This window comes from Erythranthe guttata, chromosome 7 (genome assembly GCF_056151865.1).
Source record: "Erythranthe guttata isolate IM_541 chromosome 7, IM_541, whole genome shotgun sequence".
In the NCBI taxonomy this organism is placed as follows: domain Eukaryota; kingdom Viridiplantae; phylum Streptophyta; class Magnoliopsida; order Lamiales; family Phrymaceae; genus Erythranthe; species Erythranthe guttata.
The window spans coordinates 4,274,881-4,296,188 of record NC_142539.1 but is presented as its reverse complement, the minus strand read 5'-3'; the positions used below and the strand labels follow the sequence as shown (position 1 = coordinate 4,296,188).

At 32.0% G+C, this 21,308-nt stretch overlaps 2 protein-coding genes across 2 annotated transcripts; one reads left to right on the top strand and one right to left on the bottom strand.

Moving 5' to 3' along the window:
- Positions 1 to 78: 78 nt before the first annotated feature.
- Positions 79 to 2,352, top strand: LOC105964645 (OPA3-like protein). Its single transcript, XM_012989147.2, has 4 exons — positions 79 to 347; positions 1,043 to 1,177; positions 1,680 to 1,766; positions 1,898 to 2,352. Exons 1-4 carry the CDS (start codon positions 219 to 221, stop codon positions 2,045 to 2,047), a joined length of 501 nt encoding a protein of 166 aa, XP_012844601.1. The 5' UTR covers positions 79 to 218; the 3' UTR covers positions 2,048 to 2,352.
- Positions 2,353 to 2,519: 167 nt separating this feature from the next.
- On the bottom strand, positions 2,520 to 5,533 carry LOC105964644 (Pentatricopeptide repeat (PPR) superfamily protein). Its single transcript, XM_012989146.2, has 2 exons — positions 5,278 to 5,533; positions 2,520 to 5,093 (listed from the first exon to the last, which is right to left on the bottom strand). The coding sequence occupies exon 2, from the start codon at positions 5,028 to 5,030 to the stop codon at positions 2,727 to 2,729; it is 2,304 nt and encodes a 767-aa protein (XP_012844600.2). The 5' UTR covers positions 5,031 to 5,093; positions 5,278 to 5,533; the 3' UTR covers positions 2,520 to 2,726.
- Between the last annotated feature and the right edge of the window lie 15,775 nt (positions 5,534 to 21,308).

The window sequence follows — 21,308 nt, the reverse complement described above, 5'->3', positions numbered from 1 at the left end:
TTTATAGGCGTGTTAAATTGATTGGAATTTGTAACTTTTTGGGCCTATTAATTTTAAAACTAAAATAAATAATTAATTAATAGGCCTCCTCGGTTAACTTGGCCCATGAATAACCTAAGAAATTCACCGGAGTTGGCAAAACATCAAACACCTCTGATCAATATCAATGCCGAGAGTGAGATTCTTCCCTGCGTGAATTATCAAGAATTCAAAAAATAATGATACTGCCATTGTTTAAGCTCGGCACACTTGCGCTGAGAACACTCTGCAAACCAATTGGTAATCGCATCAAGAAAGAAGCTGGCTTTCACCCCAAGTTCCGACAAACCATCATCAACATTGCCCAGGTTAAATTCTTCTTCACCCCCTAATTCTTCGTTTTTTTATGGCTCGAACAGTTGTAATTACACGATTGTGTAGAACAAAAACACCCATTTGATGGAGGGTTAGTTTAATTATGAGTGAGTAATGCGTCTCCAGTAATGCACGATAGGTGTTTGATGTTTTGTCTGACAGAGTAATTGATTACATTTGATTATTCAAGTCTGTTATATATTGGGGAAAAAGAAAAGGGCTGTGATTGTTTGAGCAGAAGAGACTAGTTTTTTCGTATGATCAGTTCTTGGAATACATGAAACGTATTTAATAATAAAATTATTAAGAATACGATATTTCAATCTACTACACGTAAGATTTCATTTTCGATTGTAGAAGTCATCGTCCGACTGATAGTGGTGTTTGGTTGTGCTTGTAGTGCCCGAGTCGAAAACGGCACTGTGAATAGTCAACCATGTGCCGTTTTTTTTCTAATTTTGAACACGTTCGATGTCAATGTACGGTACTTCTATTTAACGTGTGACGCGTGTATTTATATTGAAAAAAATTCTATCGAGTGATTAAACTACAAATGTTTGATCATAAACTTTTAATAAAATGCTTTGATGAACGTTAACATCTAATGATTTTTTTTTTCCGATATTCTGATTTTTTCTATTTATTTTGCTTGTGACTTGATCGATTGGTTGCTCTAATTGTGTAACAGGCAAATCATCGTCTTACGACGAATTTGCAAAGACGTATATATAGCCGTGCAACAAATGTTGAAATCCGTCCTCTCAATGAAGAAAAAGCTGTTCAGGTTGCTGCAGACCTTCTCGGGGAGCTCTTTTTATTCACGGTATTTTTTATTTTTTTATTTATTTCCGATAATAAGCAAACTATACTTATAGGGTGGTATTTGTACCCGTAAATTTCATGTGAATGTGGCTTTAACATGAAATACCATAGTAGTAAATTTTGTATCTATCACAACTACGCGGTTGTACTTTGGTCGAATTAATTTATACAATAAACACACATTTATTACTTTTTATTTATTCTTTTAACCGTATTCGTCAAACTATACGAGCTTTACCGAGGCATCTTGAATTGAGGATTTCATGATTACTTGCACAAGATTATTATATAATTTTAATTTTTTCCCCTTCGTCGTGACTCTAATTTATCCCTTCTTCTTCAATACTTTTAGACGGACTAGGCCATGCAGTTATTCGAACTATATTAATTACTATTTCTTTTGCAATTTTTCTTGTATAATTTAAGCTCATATTCGTCTGTTTTTTTTTCCAAATATCTAGGCTACTATTAATTAATTAATGAACTCTTTGTTGTATTATTAGGTTGCAGGTGGACTTATAGTTTTCGAGGTGCAAAGAAATTCCCGATCAGAAGCCAGAAAAGAGGAACTTCGCAAGCAGATATTGGAGGTACGCTCTTCAAAAATTTCATTCGATAACGCAATTCTTTTAACAACAAATTATCATTTAAGAAAAAGTCATTTTTATTCAGCCTGATAAATATTTTACTGATCTTTTTTCGTCAATTGAATACGCGACAGGTACTGAGGGCAAGAGACGAAGAACTAGCCGGTGAAATTGAGCAGCTTAAGCAAAGAATGGCAGCACTTGAGCTCCATAGTATATTTAGGTTTAGGCACTCTTCTAAAGGATCTGATGATACAACTAATAAAGAAGCTCAACCATCTTAACGTATTCGTTGCACCGAATTACGCCGCCAACTGTTTTGCGCGTAGTTATTATAACTATTATTTTTTATTTTATTTTTCGCAATTTGCCAGATCGTTTGTTGGCAAATTGTGCATTCGCAAGCATGGCACGAATAAATTGTATAGGTTTCTAACAGCTTAGGGATCAAGAATCGGCTGAATTCTACGTTCGCCTTTAGCTGGAGCATGGAACGAGTTGGATGCTCTTTGTTTTTGCTGTAAATACAGAACATAGTTAAACCTTTTTAGTATTTAGTAGATTTTTTTTCCGACGGACGAATTCATAATCGGTTTCCTTTTATTTTCTTTTCGGCACTATTGATTTAAGATTGTGTGAGATCTTTGTTACATTGAACCTCGATAATTTAAAATTCAAATAATTAATAACATCGTTTAAATAATATTTTTTTGTCGGTTCTGATTCGGGGACACCGTCCTAAATTAATATGAAATCTTCAAAACAATAGGTAGAAAATTTCGAATTACATGGTATAATACATTGTTCCAAGTTTGAAGCCAAAGATCAAACAGTAAATTTATCTTCAAGCCTTTCGGTACTACAGACTACAGAGTTCGTCCGAAAGAATCGACAAAAAATAAAATCAGTAAATGCAATTTTCTAATTACTTCAATTCATCCATATAATCGAACAAAAAATCGATCAAATGTTACAGATCCTTTCTCTTTTCCTTTTCATTTCCGATCCAACCAAATCAGCCATGTAATAAATCTCATTCGACAAAGGATGAGACTTGTCACCCGACGAAAACCCATGCAAATTTACCGATTCGCCCCCACTCCCAACGTCCGCCCAACTAAACCCCACCTCCTTCACCACCCTCCTCCGCCTCATCACTGTCCTAATTCTCGCAACCTTATCCCACTTCCCTTTCTCAGCAAACAAATTCGACATCAAAACGTACGAACCCGATTCTTCCGGCTCCATTTCAATCAAAGCATCCGAAACCCTAACTCCCATTTCCACATCTCCGTAAATTCTACAATTACCAAGCAAGCTTTGAAGTACCGATACTCCGGGCCCACCTGGAATATTCCTCATAAATTCCTCGGCCTCCTGCAGCCGCCCCGCCCTGCCCAACATATCCACAACACAAGAATAATGCTCAGAAAAAGGCTCGACAAAATATTCATCGACCATCGAGTTGAATATTTTAATTCCTAAATCAACCATTCCATTTCGACCGCACGATGTCAAAACAGAGAGAAACGTGATTGCGTCTGGTTTCACGCCTTCGGTCAACATATTCTTGAAATACTTCATGACCGAATCGTGGGCCCCGTGCCTCGAGTGGGCTGATATTATAGCTGTCCAGGAAACTTGGCTTTTTTGCGTTGACTCGTGAAAAATCTTTTCGGATTCGAATATGCTGCCACGTTTTGCGTACATGTCAAGAAGTGCACCGGAGACAATTGGATCTGTGTCCAGCCCGAGCTTTTTTATCCAGGAATGACATCTTTGCCCCTGTTTCAGAGAGATCGATTCCGAAGAGGCGATTGCGTGCAAGACACTACCGAATGTGTAAGGGTTTGGTTGTAATTCTTTCAAAGCCGAAAGGAACACCTGTAAAGCTTCTTGGTACAACCCGTTTAGTGAATAAGCAGCTATCATAGCATTCCACGATATTATCTCTCTGTAATCGAGTTCCTCGAAGACCTTTACACAGTCTTCCACCATCTTAAACTTACCGTACATGGTAATGAAGCTGTTTGCAACGTTGATTTCGGAAAGAAAGTTTGACTTTATACAAAACCCGTGTACTGTTAAGCCTTCTTGCACCATACTGTGTTTTGTAATGGCGTGAATTAATCCGATGAATGTAACTTCATTCGGGTTTATTTCGTGCCTCATCATTTCTTTAAATAAGTTCACGGCTTCCTCGTCGTTTATGGAGAGCATTGTTGTCCAAGATACTACATTGGGATCATGAATATTCTCGAATACCAGTTTTGCGTCTTCGAAAATCTCGCACTTCGAATACATGGACATCAAAACATTACAAACCGAAACGTGCGTATTGTACCCTGTTTTCACCGACAGAGCATGAATCTGCTTACCGGAATTCAAGATTCTCTCTTGCCCGCAAGCTGAAATTACGCTGGTCAACGAGACGTGATCGAGCTTCATGCCTTGTTTGACCATCTCGATAAATCCCAAAACGGCTTCAAATCCACAACCACCCTCCTGAACGTAGCCCGAGAGAATTGCGTTCCAAGAAACCGAATCTCTGTGGGGCATTTCGTCGAACAACTTGCCAGCATCCGAGATTTTCCCACTTTTCGAATACATTGTCACTAGTGCGTTCGCAATGAAAATCTCCGTCTTCAAGCCAAACTTCGAAACAAGGCAATGCAATTGAAACCCGAAATCAAACTCCTGACCGTGCGCACAATGTGCAAGCACAGTCGTATACGTTACAGCATCAAATGCAATCCCAGACGAATGCATTGCGCACGCAAAACGGAGCGCCTCTTTATTGTCTCCAAAACCAGACAGCACTGTATTGTAAGAAACAGTATCAGGGTTCTTCAAGTGCTCGAATATACATAGAGCCCCCTTTAAATCACGCGACTTACAGTACACGTTCATCAAAGAATTACACACAGCAAGATAATCCATAAAACCGGAAACTACAGCCAAGCCATGAATCTGAGACCCGAGTTTCGGTCTCCCAAGACAAGCCTTGGCAGCAATGGCAATCGCAACTTCGTCAATTCTGGAAAGACCCATTTGAAAATGCTTCTTGAAAACACCGAGCGCTGCGCCCGGGCTATTTTGACGTACGAGGTTGAGCATGAACCGGTGAACAGAAACCAGCGTTGTCTTAGGAATTTCATCGAACAGGTGGTGTGCATGGTAAAACGAGCAAGAGTTCTTGATAAGTTTGAACCGTTGTACGAGTACTTTCTGGAGGGTTTCGAGTTTGATGAGTTGGCAGTTTATCATCCGAATCCAAATCTATCAGCACATGTTATACATTTACAAGGCTTGGTTGATCGTTATTTGTACCTGTCAAACAAACAAATTTTTAAATGCTAAATAGAATTTTTAAAGCATACAAACAATTCAAAGAGAAAATTAAAGACTCCCTTTTTATAAATGTAAAGACTCTTTCTTTTTTTCCCTAACACATATTTTACTTGCTTATTATTAGTATTAATTAGAGAGAGAGAGAGAGAGAGTTGATGATTACCTGAGGCGAGGGGCACGGGCGGTGGCGTGTCATGCCCCACAGCATTAGCGGCGGCGGTGGATTGAAGAAGACGAAGAGAGGAATTGGTGGTAAGAAGAAAACGCAGAAAAGAATTTTCCCACAATTGCCTTTTGTGCTGAAGACTAAGAATAATTTCAATTTTCAAGTAGGGCTGGGCATGGTCGGTGTGATCCGCTACCGACCCACTTTCGACCCGCTTTTATCGGCCGATAGTATTTTCCAGAGGAAACTTTGTTGTTGGGCGATCAATATATAAATGGATCAGTCGGCAGTTTTCAATTTACTCAAAAGTCGGTTGGTCGGATATATCGGTGATGCACGAAAACTTCAACCCACACGTGTTTCTAAGTTTCGGAAACGTTCGGAAACCGAAAATCCATGAAAACTGTCGGAAACGTTTCGGGATCGTTTCCATAAATATTTAAAAGTTTCGGGGATGTTTCTGATAATAATGAAAAATTGGAAACACGTTTCCAAACAAAATAAATCCAAATTTTATTTTAAATAAAAACTCCGAATTGCATACGGTTCAAAAAATCTTAAATATTATGTCTCCTTTTCATTTCTTGTGGTTTTTTAATATTTTTGTAGAGGTTAATTCCATACTAAAATAAATTAATATGGCCAATTTGTGGAATGATATTAAACATTGAAATCTTACATATAAAAGAAAAAAAACGCTAGGGTAACCTCATATGTATAAAAGAAAGAAACGCTAGGGGAACCCTAAGAAAATTTTTGTAATTTTTTTTCTCTATTAATTTTTTTATTATTCAGCTTTCCTTTTAATGGAATCTTAAAAAAAAAAATCTATTTTTTCTCTACGAATTTTTTTAATTACTTTTATTTTATTCTTTATTAATAGATTCATTTATTTAATAATCAATTTTATATTAGAAAAATTGAGTTTATATAATCTTATATATAAAAGAAAGAAACGCTAGGGTAACCCTAAGGAAATTTTTGTAATTTTTTTTCTCTACAAATTTTTTTATTATTCAGCTTTCCTTTTAATGGAACCTTAAAAACAAAAAACAAAAAAATCTACTTATTTTCTCTACGATTTTTTTTTTTTTTTTTTAAATTTTTTTCTTTATTAATAGATTCATTATTTAATAATCAATTTCATATTAGGAAAGTTGAGTTTATATAATCTGTTGTTGAATAGGTTTATAATGTATTATTAAATTTTTATGAATGTTGATGTTGTTACTGTCATTTAAATATTACTAATAAATTTTGTTATTATAGTATAAATGTATTTTTATTATAATTGTTATTGTCACATTAAATTAATTAATTTTTCACTTTTAAAAGTGTTATCCCGTGCATCGCACGGAAAAAAAATACTAGTTCTTTTAATTAAAAAAAAACTCTTAATTTTGAAGTTGAGATTTTTGCAATACAAGTTTTCCCAAAATTTTAAATATCTTCCGAGAAAACTTTTAAAAACATCTTACTATTATTAAAAAAAAAATGAATAAATAAATGGTCGATAATACCTACAACTGACCCATTGCTTATCCGACAAAGTCGATTGCCAGCCATTATTCGACCCATAATGGTTGGATCGTGTTGGGTGTCATTAACAACATTACAGTTGTTTTTTGTTACTTTTGAAATTGATTTCATTATTCAACTACAATTTTAGTATATTACATTTGATTAATACCGTGGTTGATTAATATATATCTTTCTAATTGAAGAAGCTAAGATTTGGGTTTCCATGCCGATAATGTGTTGGATAAGCTTGTCTATCAGAATCTGGCCAAGAAAATTAAAAGGTACCGTGTTTCTTCCCGCGATACTTTCCCAATACACACCATCTAGCTACAAATGACACACAAAGTTAAGGATATCATTATTAAGAAATTGCTAGATACAAAAAAAAACTACGATCTTCATAAGGGGGAGTGGTTGATTGACATGTTCATGGTGATAGATCGGGTCCATCTGCAGATCGAGAAGCTGATGCATTCAACATTGATCCATATTTTTATGGGAGAGAAAATGAAGTGTCTGAAATAGTGAAGACGATGACTGCTTTTCCAAATGGTGACCATGTACTCTCTATCCTTCCCATTGTCGGGATGGGTGGACTTGGGAAATCAACGTTTGCCCGGGAAGTGTTTCATCAAGAAGCCATAAATAGTCATTTTGCTAAGCGTTTTTGGGTCTACGTTTCTGAAAAATTTGACGCCAAGGTTCTTTTCAAGAACATTCTTCAATCGTTATGAAGTACGGCCGTCGACCTTGGAAATATTGTGGAAGAACTTCAAAAGGATTTGGGAGCTCAATGATTTCTACATGTCCTTCGACGATGTTTGAAATGACAATCATGAAAAATAGGATGATTTTATAAGTTCCTTGGCAAAAGTTAGTTCTGCTTCCCGAAATGACATCATTGTTACTACAATTCATCAAAATGTTGCTTCACTGGTGAAAACTCTTCATGTATACAAACTAAGTAACTTATCAGAAGATGAGTCTTGGTCCATAATCAAAGCAAAAGTCATTGGAGAAAGAGAAAATGGTATTCCATTCGAGTTTGAGACTGTAGGAGCATCTATTGCAAAATGATGTCAATGTTTGCCGTTGACAGCCAAAGTGGTTGGCGTATTGTTACGCGGTAAGTCGATTTCTAAGTGGCAATCCATTTATAAGAATGAATCTTATGTTTACGATATCAAAATTTTTTCTCGAAGATTTTAAAAGTGAGTTTTGATCATTTGTCGCCACCGTTACTCAAAAAGTTCTTTGCGTATTGTTCCATATATCCTAACGAATGTAAATTTGAAATGGAGGTCTTGGTTGAACTGCCGATGGGTGAGAGATGCCTTGGGGAAAATGATGATATAGATATTTTGGGCAACAAGTTATTTAATGGTCTATTAGGGAATTCATTGTTACAATATACAGGTCGCTGTTAGAAAAAAAATATAAATTATAACATGCATGATCTTGTGCATGATCTAGCATCCTCAATGCTAAATTCAAGCGACCAAGTTCGTTACATACGCGTGCAATCGTGTGCAAGTCTTAATGAACAAGCGAATTGTCTTCGTTCATTATTCTCCAATGATAAAGCATGCGTTCTCATGTTCTTGAATTTCAAATCGATGCATATTTATCTTCTGGAGGACGATTGTGTTGAAAAGTTTCCAAGTTCAGTCAATGAACTATTATATTTTAGATGTCTAGATTTTTCAGAACTAAGTGATTTGATATGTTCAACAACCTCTATTGGTAAACTTACTTGCATATATTAAGAGCATGTGATGCTTTGCAGAAGCTGCCAAATACATTGGAATACATGATGAGCTTAAGACATCTCCACATTCCTCAAATAGAATTGCCTACGAAAATTGGAACATTAAAATGTCTTCAAACATTACCAGTTGTGCTTGCGATAAGTTGATTGCAATTTTCAAAATGGTTTGCATTAGGGAATAAAGACTAAATCGAAACTCCTTTGTGTCTTATTCAGCTCCGCTTTGCTCAAGATGGAACTTTTTAAAATGGAACATTTTAACGTTTCCAAGTCTTGCCCGAAATCAGGTGACGAGGCTGATCTGCCATTGTTTCCTTGAGAATGTTAAGATTTTGGGGTTATGTTTCCATTTTATTGTGGATAAAGATGTTTTAGGAGAAAAAAATGTAAATAAAATAAAGTTTGTTTGTGAATTGAGATGAGACAATTTGTACTGTAGCAACAGATCATGTCTAAAAGGTGTTGGAAAAATGTATTTTGGAAGAAGAATTTGAAAGATAAAGTGATTTTAGTGAAGATAATTTTCACTATAGCGGCCAAATCATGTTTGTTAGAGAGAAAAACATTTGAATTTTTGTGGGGAATTTTTTTGAAAATATTTTAAAATATCTCGATGGGTTCTGGTTCGCACAACTTTTGCCACCTTCGTTTGTTTGTTTGTGTTTTGAGAGGAGACAATTTGTACTGTAGCAAGTCAGATGATGTCTAAAAGGTGTTGGAAAATGTATTTTTGAAGAAAAAATTGAAAGATAAAGTGATTTTAGTGAAAATAATTTTCACTATAGCGGTCAAATCATATTTGTTAGAGAGAAAAACATTTGAATTTTTGTGGGGAATTTTTTTGAAAATATTTTAAAATATCTCGATGGGTTCCGGTTCACACAACTTTTGCCACCTTTGTTTGTTGATTTCTTGATTAAGATTGGCAAAGTGTGGTAGAGTGATCGTTAGTGCTCGTTCCGTAATAACATTCTTCTTTGTTTGTTCGAATAGTCTGTCGGCTCCTTCGACGCTAAATGCCTCTTTATCGGGTTGAGGAACCAACAACACCTTGGTGGATCCTCTCTTTCCCTTCCCCTTTTTCGAAGTGGATGCGTCGCCCGTGCGACCTCTTTTGTTGGAAGACATGATTGGAGGAGATGTGGTGAAGAATTTTATTTCGGGGAAATAGCGAAATAGTTCCAAAACCATAACAAACATAGCCTAAGTTTCTCGGCAATGGAGGACTTGTTTTTGAGAAATTTATTTTTTCTCTAAGTTTTTATTGACCTTTTCTATGTTCATACAACTATACAAGTACTTGCAAGATTCATCTTTTATGTTCATACACAAAAATTGGTTCATACAACTACTTTTTATGTTCATACATAAAAAATAATTTATACAACTCTCTTTTTATGTTCATACATTATAATTGATTTTACACCTACTTTTTTTATGTTAATACAACTACTTTTTTAAGTTCATACAAATACTCTTTTATGGTCATACTTTCACTATGTGCAAATTCATTTTGAGAAAATTGGTCTTCTAAATATTTTCATTTTTGTTTTTCCAAAATCATATTTAAATTGACATTCTTTTGGACCAGTAAGTGACACGTGCAGTGCACGTGATTCCTATGATTTTAGTTAATATATGAAATCTAGATTTTTGACTGATAAAAGGTAAATAGTTTTAGATACTTCATAAATTAATAAATATTGGATAAGAAATTAAAAAAATCATGTGTTAATAAGGACTTATAAATATACGAACTATAAACTTAAACTATTTAATCACTAAACTCAATAAAAATATTAAAATCTAGACATTATAACTAAACAATATGTTACCATGAGTTTCTATTTCTGTGAATTATTCTTTATTTAACTTCTTTACATATGTTATTTTTGACCGATGAATTGACGATTTTGTCGCAATTCGAATCATGTGCGATTTATGTGCAATCACGTGTGAATCATGTGCGAATTTCTTATGAATTTTTTGAATAGAATTTCTTATGAATTATGAACTATGTATAGTATGCCATTGATGATTATTAACGAGAAAAACATAAAGGAGGAAATTTTCCATTTTGAACTATTAGATCTTTCATACGAACAAATAATATTTGATTAGAAAAGTCTTAAAATCTACTACATTCGTTCCAAATTGACTGCCACTTTGGGAAGTTTTTCTTGTTCACTATTATTTGTCACTTTAGAATTCCAATGATACATTAATTACTGTTTTCTCAATTATGCCCTTATTACTCTTAATTTATTGAGAGAGAATTAATTACATGGGTCTTAGTCATATTATATGTCTTTTCGTAAAATCTACACATATTTATTCATTTTCTTAATATATATTCAATAACCCAAAACGTTAATTATTTTGGAGTAGAGAGAATATTTTATTATATAAAAAAATTAAAGTAACTTAGGATTTGTGACAATAAAAATGGAATATAGAATAAATAAATTAAAGTCAATCTTGTTATAAATTAACTAGTAACCGTGCCCTTGCGTTGCACGGGGCCGCATTAAAAAAAAATGGAAGAAAGTAATTGTTTAAATAAATAAAAATAAAAATTGTAATGAAAAAAAAAAATTATCAAAGAATATTAAAATATTTATCTGCCAAATTTAAATTACAGTGCTATTACATTATCAACTGACATGAGGTCCTGCTATTATAGCATATTGTATTATCATATTGTATTTAACTTATCTTAGCAGCACTTGATCAACTGATAGCAATAAATTCGACGCCCAGAGACTGCGCAACATCAGGAAAGTGTTCTCCGTATTACCACCAGATGCTACATTGTATTACGACGCCATTACCAAATCGGTGGTCGATCGTTTACGTTGTTCAAGATTTCGCGTTTCGTACGAGATTTCATCACTGGGTCAAGATAGGCATAATTGGTGGAGAGATAAGAAGAGTGTGTAATACTGCTAAATAGGGCCACAAGTCCACATCTAAAGGCTCGAGGCCGAAATCGAAATTTATGGCGACCTTATTTATGTTAATGTTATATATTGTGAGTTTATTTATGTTAATATCAAAATTAATGATATGATAACATTCTCAACGGTCATAAACCCGTTACTTTTAATAAAGTACAACTTCGTCCCATCGAATCATATATGGGTCTTGATTTTCAAGCACCAAAATAGTGTTTTCAGCGAGTTTAAATCATATGGGTTCATGGCAGCTTCGTAAGAGGACCGATTTGACGGTTCTAAACCCATTAATTTATTTTTTATTTTTTTGTCTATTGATTTACATAACTTTTATTAGACTATTTGCACGTTCAAGTAATTTTACAAAGCAAAATTATTTAAGATAATGCATCAAAATCACATTACTTTAATAAGGGTGAGAACAAATATCTAGTACTACGATTTATTGAAATAATATTACTTGAAATATGAAATGTTAAACTATGCTAAAGGATATTTAAAGAAATTCCTAATATTCAAGCAAAAGTTTGATCCACGTTGGTGATACGTGTACTTTCTCCGTTTCTTTTTAAGTGTCTCTTTACCATTTTTTTTTCATACTAGGTTTCACTTTAGTCTTTCAATGTAGGATTTTTTTAAAATTTTTTTTTTTCAAACTTTACCACAACATTAATGATAAATTTATTAAGTAATAAAGATAAGTTGAAAAATACAAATGTGTAGTTTTGTCAAATAAAAACTTTTTATCCTAAATTCGAGGCTGTTTAATAATTTTTTTAATTGGTGTGCATTAACCTTAAACGATACTTCAAAAGAAATGAAGAGAGTATAACATAAAACTAAAATAACGAGTGCATGCATGTATAATGTATTATACGAATATTTGAAACAACAAAATTTAATTTGTTGGACCTAAACCCACTTATATTCTTTATATCAAGACTTGCCGCTATTGATGAAAATGTTAGTCCGGTCCATATAAGACGAGTTTTCACGGATTTAACGGGTTCATGGGTCAAGCCTCCTCACACCTAGATTGGATGTTACATATATAGACATACGCCCACGGGCTCGTTCCAACCCGACCGGACACGTAACCGGCCCATTGACCAACCGTTCGACCCGTTGACCCTCAATTCAACATGGAACCGTGAATTAACTTGTCGAAAGCGGGTCGGTTGCAATTCATGTATATGGTAATCGTGACTCGCCGAGTCCAATTCGGACCGACCCAGTGGGTCAACCTGCTGGAACCTATCAGAGCAAGGGCCAAAGGATGGAGAGATGCACAAAAAAAACAAGACAAGGTAAAGTGATTATAACAGTTATATAAACTATGTTTAATAAATTACAGTCTTATGACAAAAATCTATATATCTTTATATTAAAAGGGGTAATTTACAGCTACACCCTTGAGGTATGCTAAAATAACTTTAAGATCCCTCTGATTTCGGAAACTTTAATCGAAACTAAAACAAGATATTAATGGGACAAATAAACAGTAACCCATATTTGTATAGTATATAAGAAATTGATATTAAGGTACTAATATCCCCTAATAACCAATTAATTAGTGCCGTTAATGGCCAGCCAAACGGCATTTTTTAATTACAGTAACTCCCGGGGTTACCACGGTAAATTTCAAGTCCTTCTTTTCAATTTTTACCGCGACTTGATCCCCGCTCGAAATGCGGGGAATCGTCAGGCTGTAACCGAAGGAACCTCCTCCCATGTCTTGTTTGGTAATTCGCCCAACTGCATCTGAACTTGTCCCATGCCCTTCAGGAACAACAATTATCATTTTAATTCCCATTTCTTTTTCTTTTTTCTTTTTTTTTTACTAATGAACTATATTTGAAGATAACTAGGATTAAATTGCTATTGGGGTTTTTTTTGTTTTTTGTTTTTTGTTTTGTGTGTGTGTGTGGATTTATATAAGCTACGTGACACAGTCACGCGGAATTTAACATTATGACGCCATAAATGTTTTCGATTGTTTTCCCATGAGAATTTATACAATCGTAATATTCTTGGTAAATAAGATTTTGCCAGGCGCATGCACCGATTCTTGATAATTACTCCATCCGTCCCATATTATTTACTGTTCTGGATTGTGGTTCATGGATTAAGAAAATTAACAAATACGCATGATTAAAGTAACAAATATGTTAAGAGCACAATTGAAAAATCATCAACTATTTCATCATTGAAATTAATTCTCAAGTGACAAATTATTTTGTGATACAAAAAAATAAAAAAAGGCAAATAACTTAGGACGGGGAAAGTATACATACTTAATATTTATTTCTAGATTCGTCCCATGATTATATAAAATGTCATATATATATATATATATATATATATATATATATATATATATATATATATATATATATATATATATATATATATATATATATATATATATATATATATATATATATATATATATAATAATTTTATCGTATTTAAGCATGACAAAAAAAATTTAAATTAATTCAAATTATTTTAATAATGTATCGTACTTAATATTTTGGGGATTCATGACATCGTTTCATATTAATTTTTAGAGTTATTGATAAAAAAATTCAAAAATATGTAAATATTCATAAATTTTATTTCAAATTATACAAGTTTTCACCATTTTATTTTATATTTTTATATAAAATATGACATATATATATATATATATATATATATATATATATATATATATATATATAAAAAAAAACTTTAGGGGGGCTAAAAGTAATATTCAAAAAATACAGTGCCAAATACCTAATTTTTTATTTTTATTTTTAATCTTGGGGGGTCAACAGCCCCCCTCGCCCCTTCTATGTTCCGCCAATGGTGACCACACTTTTAAATCGTAAGATTTAGTTTGTAAATGCTACACTTGATAAAATATAGATAGTTTTCGGTGTTTAATTTACACGACAATTACATGCATACAGGGCCGACTCTAGTGCATAGGCAACTTAGGCCTACGCCTAGAGCCCCCAAACTATCTGCAATATTCATAGGGCTCCCTAAATTATGTGTATTATAAATTAGGGCCCCCAAATTTGAAATATTTTTTTTATATTTTCATAAAACTAAACAAAAAATATTTATATGAAAGCCAAATTGTGGAAAATATAACATAAGATATAATAATTCTAATATTTCCACTTCAAATAATAAGAAAATACCAAAATTATATTTAATTTTAAATTAAAAAAATAATATAAGGGTCCCAAAAAAATTATTTGCCTAGGGCCCCATATGGGCTTTAGCCGGCCCTGCATGCATATGGATCCCTTCTTATTACTATCGTGCAAATATTATTTCGGTGTTTAAGAACGTAACTCTAGAAATTATGTTTTGGATCCCTTCTTATTACTATCGTGCAAAGATTATTTAGATGATAGTTAATTTCCGAGGTGACGAGGATGCGTTTGATAATCTCTACCATGCATACGAACATCGTCATTTGGGGTGTACATTGACGATTGTTTATCGCAAGTAACTATCAATTAATCGAACATTGTATATTTAAGTTTGATAATTGATACTCTCTCTGTTCCATATTATTTGTCTGATTGAGAAATTTTTTTTTGTTCCCAAATTATTCTGTTAATTAACACTTCCAATAATACACTATTTTCAGTTTTACCATTTATCACTCTTAATTAATTAACTGAAAAACAATCAATCACAAGAATATTTTCGTAATTTCCTTTTTCTTTTTTTTTTTGCTGCATCCTTTTCATAGTTTCCTAAACTTTATAATCGCAATTAAAAAAACAAAAAACTATGAATAATATTTCATTTCAAATTACATAGACATAGAATACTATTAAAAAAATGGATCCCCAAATAAAGTGTGTACCTAATAAAATTTATTTATATACACAATAATACCAACATGGATGTGTATATTTTCATTTCTAAATAAATAACATATGTAATATAAATATCTTCTAATAATTAATTAATTAATTAATAAATGCAATTAATAATGCATTTAGCCAAAAGGGCAATATCTGTAAATAATTGCATTGGCGTTATGAACAGTAACTTGCATCCGATTACCATCCAAAAATTTGACCTCAATTTTATTGGCCTGAAAATCAGTTGGAATTGATAGTGTGTAAGATGAGCCTCCTGGCATGGCTTCTTTCTCTATTTTCCACACTGTATTTGTCTCTGTATCAAGCACAATTATCATTCCGATATCCATTTTATTTATTTATCTTTTTTTTATAAATAAATAAATAAATTTGTGGAATGTATTTTGCAAAATGTATAGACCTTAATTTTACTTGAAGATTAAATAATATAATTTTGTCTTTTTAGGTTTTTGGTGGCTTTATATAAGCAACGAAATTATTAATTATGTCATAAATGTCTAGATTTTGTTTTCCCACGAGAATTCATACAACATTAATATTTTATTGTTTAATTATTTTCTCGTGTTCTTGCATCATAAGGCAAAATCCTTTGGCCTGCAGGACTCCATTTTCTGACCCGATAAGTATTTTGTTGGGTTATTTTAATAAAAACAATATATTTTATTATAAATTATAATAATGACTTTGACCACTTTTATGAGGGTCATTAGACCACTATTTTGAAACATTCAAAGTCATTATTTTCCTACATAAAATACCATAATTTCTATATTAAATTGAGGTTGTATGGGGGTTATATTATAAATTATATAAAGGGGATATTGTGGCTTTGCATGAGTAAGAGAGAAGAGAATAAAAAATGAATTTCTAAAGATCCTATATATATTATATGTTGAGCTCTTGTTGTGTGTCGGGTGTAAGTTTCTACTTCACTTGAACGTGCAATTTCGGTGAAGTTACAGCAGAGAGATAGGCTGGGCTGTTGTATCCCATAGGCGACACGATTGGAACATTTTTGCACCTCATTAGAGAAGGGGTCGTGAAATTCGTCTTAAGAAAGCGACCTAGTCTGCGCCTCACCTTGCCTATCTCCATATTATTGTGTATATTATTGCAGCTAATTATCAATTAAGAAAAAGAGAGAGAAAATAGAGGACGAGCTTCAATCCGCCAATTAGGTGATCAATCGTCAAAGTGCAGCCGGAGTTCCAACAAATTTAATGGAATAATGTAAATCCATGATGACTCAACGGTCCGTCAGAGTAGCGGACCTGGGCCTGCTGCCCACAAGGAACTAACCCTTATTGAAATTGAAGTTTTCACATTGCGGTTGCTAGTACTGGATCCTAAAACCTTGCACCAACTTACCATTCCCGAAACCAGTTGAGTTGTACCCATGCGGGATTTTCTCGAGTACGTAAGTAGGATTATGCCACAATGATTTTGTTAGTTTTCGTCAAATGTTTATTTATGGATTGGTTTCGTCATTATTTATATGTGACCGTGAGATTATTTTTAATATATACTAGCATTTTTCCCCGTGTGATACACGAAATAATGTTTTAAAAGTGAAAAAATGATCAATTTAATACATAATAAAAAATATAGTACACTTACATAGTAAAATTTAGAGTGGTGCTATTTCCACCCCCAAATTATCTTAATTCACCACCAAAGATTATAAAATATCATAAATACCCCTCAAATTTATAATCCACCACCCTTCCTTGTATTCACTTAATCCTCATGTGCTCTAAGTTATTTATATTTTATTAATTTTTAATTTTTTTATTATTATTTTTTACAATGAAATATTTATTACAATATATTTGAACTTCCATATCAGATGACCAACATATTACGTAATTTTTTTGTTTTAGGAAACGAAATTATATTAAACCAAACTGGCCAATTCTTGAGGAAGTTCAGGACCTTCCATACAAGCAATTTTAATTTATTTTCAAAAAACGTCAATTCCTGCTCTTTTTGGCCTTCGAAAATAGTTTTCTTCGACAAAAGTATTATTTACTTAAGGTGGGGAGGGTGAGATTTCCAGTGAAAATTTTGGGATTTTTTTATAAATATTTTAATTAGTTTAGTGGTAGATGGTTTATAAATGTTTAAAAAATATAGGTGAAAGAAGAAGAAATTGGTAAAATTGGAAAATATATTTAATTTGGTGGTGAAATAAGATATTTTGAGGTTTGAAATTGCACTTCTCAAAATTTAACAATGCAGGTTAAGATTTAACAAAATCTAATTTCTATCTTTATCTCTTAGGATTTTAGATATATTGATGAAAAATAGGAGATTGAAACTGAATGATACATTGATGAAAAATAGGATTTTAGATATATTGATGAAAAATAGGATTCTTCACGGATTAATTTCAATTTTGATGAATGATACATAATTAAAAAAGGGGACTTTACAAATAAGCCCATTAATGGGTACTTATTTATAAAGAGATCAAGACAAAAAACTCTTTTACCAATAAGTCCACACATGGTCCAGATTTTTGTAAAGGACTAAAATAACCCCTCATACTTTAATATGCTCCAATTTCATCCGTAACTTAATTTAACTTCAATTTGACCCCAAATTTCACAAATTATTCAATTTTGACCCAAAACTTTTTTTTTCAAATTTTTTTTTCCCGCCGGATTCCGGCGTTGACTTTTTTTTTTTTTTTTTTTCCGTTTAAACAGCAATATTGCTGTGATTGACAGTAATATTAACTATCTTACTGTTAAACACAGTAAAATTAACTAAACTATAGTTTAACACAATAATATTGCTATATTAATCTCTAGCACATTAATATTAACACAACACAACTCATTATTATTGTGTAATAAAGTAATATTACTATGTTGACCGTTCAACAAATGTAAACATAATAAAAAAAACCAAAAGAATTAATATTACTGTGAGTGACAGTAATATTACTATAGCAACAGTAATATTACCGTCAACCACAGTAATATTACAGTAATAGACAGTAATATTATTACGATACTCCGTGAATAACTCAAACAAACAAAAAATCCAAACAAAATAATAATATTGATGTGGTTGACACCAATATTACTATAACAACAGTAATATTACCGTCAACCACAGTAATATTATTGTGTTTACAGTAATATTACAATAATAGACAGTAATATTATTACGTTACTCCGAGAATAACTCAAACAAAACAAAAACCCCAAAAAATAATAATATTGATGTTGTTGACAATAATATTATTGTGTTTACAGTTATTTTACTGTCAACGACGGTAATATAATTACGTTAACTAGTCAACAAATCAAACAAAATAAAAAAAAAAAACAATAAAAAAAAAAAATAATAATATTACATTAATGTAATGTCAACGGCAGCACAATTACGTCAATTAACTATCATTGACAGTATAATTACGTTAATTTATTGTCAGTGACAGCACAATTACGGTCAACGTTTAGCGGCGGACGTGGAAAAACAAAACAAACCAAACAAAAACAAAAAAAACTTAAAAAAACACATAAAAAAGTCACCGCCGGAAACCGGCGAAAAAATCCGGAAGAAAAAAAAAATAAGAAAAAAGCAAAATAAAAAAAAAAAGTCAACGCCGGAGACCGGCGTTGACCGCCGGAATCCGGCGGCAAAATTTTTTTTTTTGAAAAAAAAAATGTTTGTGAAAAAAAAAGTTTTGGGTCAAAATTGAATAATTTGTGAAATTTGGGGTCAAATTGAGATTAAATTAAGTTAAAGGATGATTTGGAGCATATTAAAATATGCTCCAAAAAAAAGTCAAAATTGAAACCGGCGAAAAAATCCGGAAGAAAAAAAAAAAAAGTCAACGCCGGAATTCGGCGGCAAAATTTTTTTTTTATGAAAAAAAAAAAGTTTTGGGTCAAAATTGAATAATTTGTGAAATTTGGGGTCAAATTGAGATTAAATTAAGTTAAATGATGAAATTTGAGCATATTAAATTATGCTCCAAAAAAAGTCAAAATTGAATTTTTATGGTCAAAATTGGATTTTTGTGGACAAAATTGATTAAATAGGGGTTACAATTAAGAATTGAGTATAAATGGTTGAGGGTAATATTGGGATATACATGAGTGTTTCCTTTATTTATAATAAATATTAAAGTGATGGGCTTATTGGTGAAAGAGATATGTCCCCTAAACCTAGAATAATAAACATGTTTGGTTGGGGACTTTAACACAAAAACCCCATTAAAAAAAAGCAAGGAAATCCCAAAAATACAAAGTTGGGGTAATTAATGTAATCTGAATTTAATGAGTTTCTTTGGGCATTGTGGGTAATTTGAGTCCATTGGGTTTATGTCAAAAATTGAATTAAAATTTGGATTTATCATAAATGAGAAATTCATTGAGGGGGTTTTGTCACATAACACCTATATATATATATATATATATATATATATATATATATATATATATATATATATATATATATATATATATATATATATATATATATATATATATATATATATAAATATTTTCAAATTTCAATATTGCATCATAAAATATGACAAAAGTCATAATTGCTCATAAAATAACATCAACAGAGTTCAAATTTGAATCCCTAATTTCTAAAAAAAACTAATCTATCACTCATAATCTTCAAGATCAATGTTAAATTTTTATCATTCACCAATTTCAAATGAGTTTATTCATCCTCATATTGATCGATCTCTTCAACTTCATCAACTTCAACTTTGACCTTTCCTTTTTTTCTCTTATTAATATCAAACTTGACGTTTAAATTTCTTGGACCTATTAATATATGTAAAAAGAATTAAATAATATTGAAATCCGTTTTCAGACTCTCATTATGTGAATATTTCGTTTCCTTTTTTTTTCTTTTTTTTTTTAATTTGTTTTTAGTATTTTGACTAATATCATAAATATCGTATCGTATCATATCATGATATGGCGATACAATACGATATCTCGCGATATTTACCGATATTTATGCACAGACGATACATATTATGAGTTGTATCATTTTGACTGGGACTGTACTGTCTCACGATAAATATCGCGGTATCTCGAGAGTTTAACTACTATGCACTAGAGATGGAATTGCCTAGATGCTGGAGGGATCCATATTGGGCGGATTTTGAAAAAAGAAACAAAAAATTTAGGTATTTTTAATTAATATTTTGTAAATATAGGTTTTGGCCCCCAATTTTTTTATAAATATAGGTTTTACCTCTTCACCTTTTTTTCCCTACTCTAACTCTTAACTAATTGTATATATTTTTTTGGGTAAAATTCATTTTACACTCCTGTACTATGCGAAATATATCTCCTGTACTATGCAAAATATCTAATTTACCCCCTGATGTATTGAAACGTCAAACACCCCCTGCCGTTAGTTTTTTTCTTTTGCTAATTTCGTTAGTCAAAGTGTCAAACCTTTTGACCGGCTGTTGCTAAAAGTTGTTGGTTTTTTTCTGACGAAAATACCCCTATAAATCTCTATATATAGACGGCTTAGTTTTGACCATTTTTCACCAGATTTTCAACCCTTTTTTTTCACTTTATTCAATCATTTTTTACTATTTTCATCTTTTTTTCTCTTTTCTTTATGCATAAAAAATTGAAAAGTCGAATTAATAAGAATGCCGCTTTGCAGATCATGAATGCAAAACCCAAAAAAAAAAAAAAAAACTGAAAACCCCTACAATATAAAAGAAACCCTAAAGTTGAGATATAACCTTATGGAAGAATTGTAAATTAAAAACAAAGCTTTCATATTATAATGGTAATGGAAACCCCCAACCCGCACCCCACCCCCCAAAAGAAAAAAAATTGAAAACCCCTAAAATTAAACACTAAAATCGACAAAAAAACCTAATTTAAATGA